This window comes from Psammomys obesus, unplaced genomic scaffold, assembly GCF_907164565.1.
Source record: "Psammomys obesus unplaced genomic scaffold, mPsaObe1.curated_primary_1811, whole genome shotgun sequence".
NCBI classification, from domain to species: domain Eukaryota; kingdom Metazoa; phylum Chordata; class Mammalia; order Rodentia; family Muridae; genus Psammomys; species Psammomys obesus.
The window spans coordinates 587,909-592,297 of NW_026596091.1; the positions used below are offsets into that span (position 1 = coordinate 587,909).

The 4,389-nt window shown below is 44.6% G+C and overlaps 1 protein-coding gene across 4 annotated transcripts in view; it reads right to left on the reverse strand.

Moving 5' to 3' along the window:
* Positions 1-3,787, reverse strand: part of Fbxo7 (F-box protein 7) — a 23,088-nt gene extending 19,301 nt beyond the window's left edge. The window contains exons 1-2 of one of the 4 annotated variants that reach the window (XM_055627908.1): positions 3,546-3,787; positions 1,000-1,294 (exon numbers count right to left, since the gene is read on the reverse strand). In XM_055627908.1, the coding sequence (XP_055483883.1) occupies positions 1,000-1,294; positions 3,546-3,667 (417 nt within the window). In that variant the 5' untranslated portion in view covers positions 3,668-3,787. Of the gene's footprint in view, positions 1-999; positions 1,295-3,091; positions 3,258-3,370; positions 3,479-3,545 lie in introns of those variants that run through there. The other 3 variants (XM_055627909.1, XM_055627910.1, XM_055627911.1) reach the window with 3 other exon arrangements.
* Between the last annotated feature and the right edge of the window lie 602 nt (positions 3,788-4,389).

Below are 4,389 nucleotides of genomic sequence, written 5' to 3' on the forward strand. Positions count from 1 at the left end.
AAAGAAAAGAAAAGAAAAGAAAAGAAAAGAAAAGAAAAGAAAAGAAAGGATTGTTTCGTTACACAGTATAAAACAAATACAAATACGGGGGTGGAGAGATGGCTCAATGGCTAAGAGGTTCTGTGTTCAATTCCCAACAACCACATGGTGGCTCACAACCATCTATAATGGGATATGATGTCCTCTTCTAACATGCAGACATACAGGAAGACAGAACACTCATCTATATAAATAAATCTTAATAATAATAAGGAAATTACAAAGTAATAAATGTCAATAAGTGTTTTAAATCAGCAAGGAGGATCTTAGAATAGAGGCAGAAGTACAAACACGAAAAGGATGATCAGCAAAGGCACCAGGCCACTGCATCACTGGTCACAAGGTCAGCAGGTTATGCATTTGGCATGTGGTGCATAAATTCACAAACAGCAGACACCATGATCTATCGGAACATTTGAACAAGATTGTAAAACCATACATGTTAGAATACCAGCATAACGTTAGTCCAGAGATTTAGTAGTTAAAACATAAATATTCAGGCTGGAGAGATGGCTCAACAATTAAGTGGCTATTCTTTCAAGGGCCCCTGAGTTCAACTCCCAACAACCACACAATCGCTCATAACCATCTATGAGATCTAGTGCCCTCTTCTGGCGTACAGGTACACATGCAGGCAGAAGGCTATATATTAAATAAATCTTTTAAAATAAATAAATAATGTTCAAGCTGGGCAGTGGTGGTGCACATCTTTAATCCCAGCACTTGGCAGGCAGAGACTGGTAGATCTTTGAGTCTGAGGCCACCGTGGTCTACAGAGTTCCAGGACAGCCACGGCTACACAGAGAAACCCTGTCTCAAAACAACAAAATAAAACAATGTTCATAATGGGGATAGTTTACAATTTACTGATGCTAATCATCCTGACTGGTGCAGAATTCCTCTGAAATGTCAATATATTACTCAATTACTCTATTTCATCTCTTCATCTTTAATACCCACCATACTGTGATCAGTCCACTCATCGAGCTGTGTGGCCTGTCCTTCAGATGAATCACTCCGTTGTTCAGCTGGGATGTTAGCCTGACTTGAGCTGGCAGCCAAGGAAGGTTGGTCATTATTCTGGAGTGAGGAATACTCTGAATCTGTAGATGAAGGTAAGTTAGGTGCCGGCATGTCATCTTCAAGAACCAAACATATCAAGTCCCCAGAAACAATCCCATATGAAGCCAAGGTCTCTTCATCTCCAGTGAGGGCATCCTTGTTGTTCAATGTAATTGCAAATCGGGTATCAGAACTGCCAAGAAAGATGAATGAGCATGGTAAGAGCTACCTACTCCACTATTCCAAATGTAGTGTATGCTATGTATCCAAAAGCACTAAGTAATGTTTTTTTTTGTTTTTTGTTTTTTGTTTTTGTTTTTTTTTTTAAAGAAGCAGAGGACTAAATTAGTTATTCTTCTCATCAATTGCCTGGGTCATAGATTTCTAATGGCTAAAATTTTAGAAGCCGGGGAGATATAGCACTTATCTACATTTTCATATATTTCCTACATTTTCATCAATTCTAAAGCATTCACTTTTCAGTATTTTGACATCTTTGAAGTTGAGGTACTTCCTAAACTTAACATATTAGTTTAAGCCTCAGCTTTACTTCCAGCTTTACATGGGTTGCTGAGACTTCAAACTCGGTGTTTCAGGCTTGTGCCCCAAGTGCATCAGCCATCTCCCCAGCCCGATGCATTTTTCTTATATGCACCACTTTTTCTTATCAATTAAGGGAACTATTCTCACTCCTTAGAAAATAAGCTGCTCTGCTGCTGCCTGCAAAATGTTCTGATAAACAAGAAGTTGAAAATCTGCCAGTTGCTCATGAAAACACCATGTCAATTTTGGCAGAAAACTCCCCCAACAAACAATTCATTCTGAAGAAAGATAAGAAAGGTCTGCTTAACAGAAATGCCAGTTTTCCCTCTCACTTTTCTCAGGTGTTTTCCCAGGTTCTATTTTCTGAAAGTATGGGAATGGGGGGTACATTTCACACAAAAAAATGCAACTCTAGGAACTCTGAACTACTAAAAGAGAGTATTTTATAAAATCTTTGATCTGCTTACTTAGAAAATACTCTTTAAGAACAAATGTGCCATGTGGACACATTTTAAAGGGAACTTTTGTTCCGCTAATGAACAAAATTCCACACGAATGAATTTACTTTCAAAAGCTGAGGCTTAAATTCCATCCAACTAACTGTTCTCAACTGTGAAAACAAGCCTGAAAGAAAAACTAACTGGGGCTCTTGAGTTTCACATCTTTCGAGACTGCCTTGCTTAACTGAAAAGTAATGCAAATTACATTAATGTAAATACATTAAAAATAAAACTCAAATTATGTGGAAGGATAATTGTTATCAATGTATAAAACACTCAGTTTTACACCAAGAAGTAACAAGTGGGTAGGTCACCATTATGTGGAAATACGGCAATGTTAATTATTTTAATGTGGAAAAAAGGTTCTTTTTTTTTTGTTTTGTTTTAAATGTTTTGACTAACATTATTATTTTATTTATTAGACAGGGTCTCACTATGTAACCTGGCTAGTCTGGAACTTGCTTTGTAGACCAGGCTGGCCTTAAACTCAAAGAGATCCACCAGTCTCTGCCTCCTAAGTGGCAGAATAAAGGTGTGGCCTCAGGCTCACTTAAAACAATGAATGTCTTAACCTGGGAGGAAGGGGAGTGAGAGAAATCCGTACAGGGCCTCACTTTGCTTAATTCCCTACAAATAAAGTGGAAAAGGCTTACTTAAAATGCCAATTAACGGGAAGAGTTTTTCTTTTGAATTTTCACCTCAATAGCCTCCAGGCCCCATCTTTAAAAAAAAAAAAAATTTCCTTCACAAGTTCAAATTTCTAGCTCAGCACTTTAGGTGGGTGGGTCCAAAAGCTGTCTCCCTACGACCTAAAAATATCTTCTACAGAAACACGGAAGCTTCACCTGCAACCCCATAAATTAGTAATGCCACCACACTGCAAGCTCGCTCTCTGGGGTCAAGTCTCTAGAGGAAAAGCAACCTCTCCCCAGAAAATGCCCACTGACCTGAAGCATGCGTACTTCCTAAAGCGCTGCAATGAGAAAGTCAGAGTTAGGTCCAGAGTCTGGCACAAGCACGCTCAGCTGTAGCGGTAAGCAGTGGCACAAACGACTGCGGCCTCGGATGCCAAGTTTGTCACTGCAGGCGCGATGCTATCCCAACTTAACCACTGAAATCTCCCAGCCGCTGAGGTAAACCCAAACTACAGTGGATTTCAACTGAGAAGCAGAACGAAGCCGAGGTTCCCGGCGGCGGCGACCGCAAACCCGGAAGTGCCTACTCACCGGGGAGGACAGCCGCACCGCGGGGAGGCTGGGCCATGGTCTCCCCGGCGGCGAGCCCCCGGCTGCCGAGCGTCACAGTCACAGCTGCCGCCCGCAGCCACGGCGAGGAGGCCCGAGCCTCACGTGACCGCCCGACGCGCGCCTCCCGGGGCCCCGCGACTGCGGCGCCGCTCACCTGAGCCCCCACGTAGGCAGCAGGACCTGGCTGAGATGCGTGCGCAGCTGCCCGAGCGTCGGCTCTGTCTCCGGCACCTCGAGCGGCTGGGTCCGCTTCTGAAGCCGCACGCGCAGCCTCATGGCGCGGCGACCGCAAGCCTCGATCGGCCGGAGGAGAAACCGAAAGCCAGTAGCTCCCGGCCTGTGCGTCCGACGAACCCCAGCACCCGCCTCTCTCTCGACTGCGCCCCCTACAGCCCTCTACTCGAGCTTAGCGCGAGCGAGCGCCTGCGCTTCCCATCGGTGGCTCGGCGCACGACGGCGCCACCTGGGGGCGAGATGCGCAGGCGCTGAGTTGGCTTCGGCACACTGAGTCTCCACACTCTGCACCTCCGCTGGGGTGAGCAAGCTTCTTCCATCCACATTGCAAGACTTTTAGCTCTAGGACCGCTTCAGTGTAGAGACTTGACCGACAGCCCTAACCTGATGGCAGTGTAGTTTTGCATGCCCAGAAATGAACTGCTTTATCCTGCATTAGAGTTCAGACCTGCCTGAATAGGTTCTCTGTGATGACAGAGAAAGTTAATAAGGAGCCAGGCATCCTAACTTAAGGGCTGTTGACCTTTTGCTCTGGAATACCTGGGCAATCCTAGTGGCCTGCAGGTGAGAAAAGAATAGGATAACGGGCTGGGAGGTATTAACAGCTGCCTTTGCTGCTGTAAAGCTCACTATCATTGTGGGGAAGGGATGAGGGAAGTAAAACAATTTTCCTTCCCAGCTGTGGATTCCATATACACCTTTCTGATGCCCAATTAAACCCCAATTAAAAACCCCACCTTAATCCACCTTACATATGGCATGCC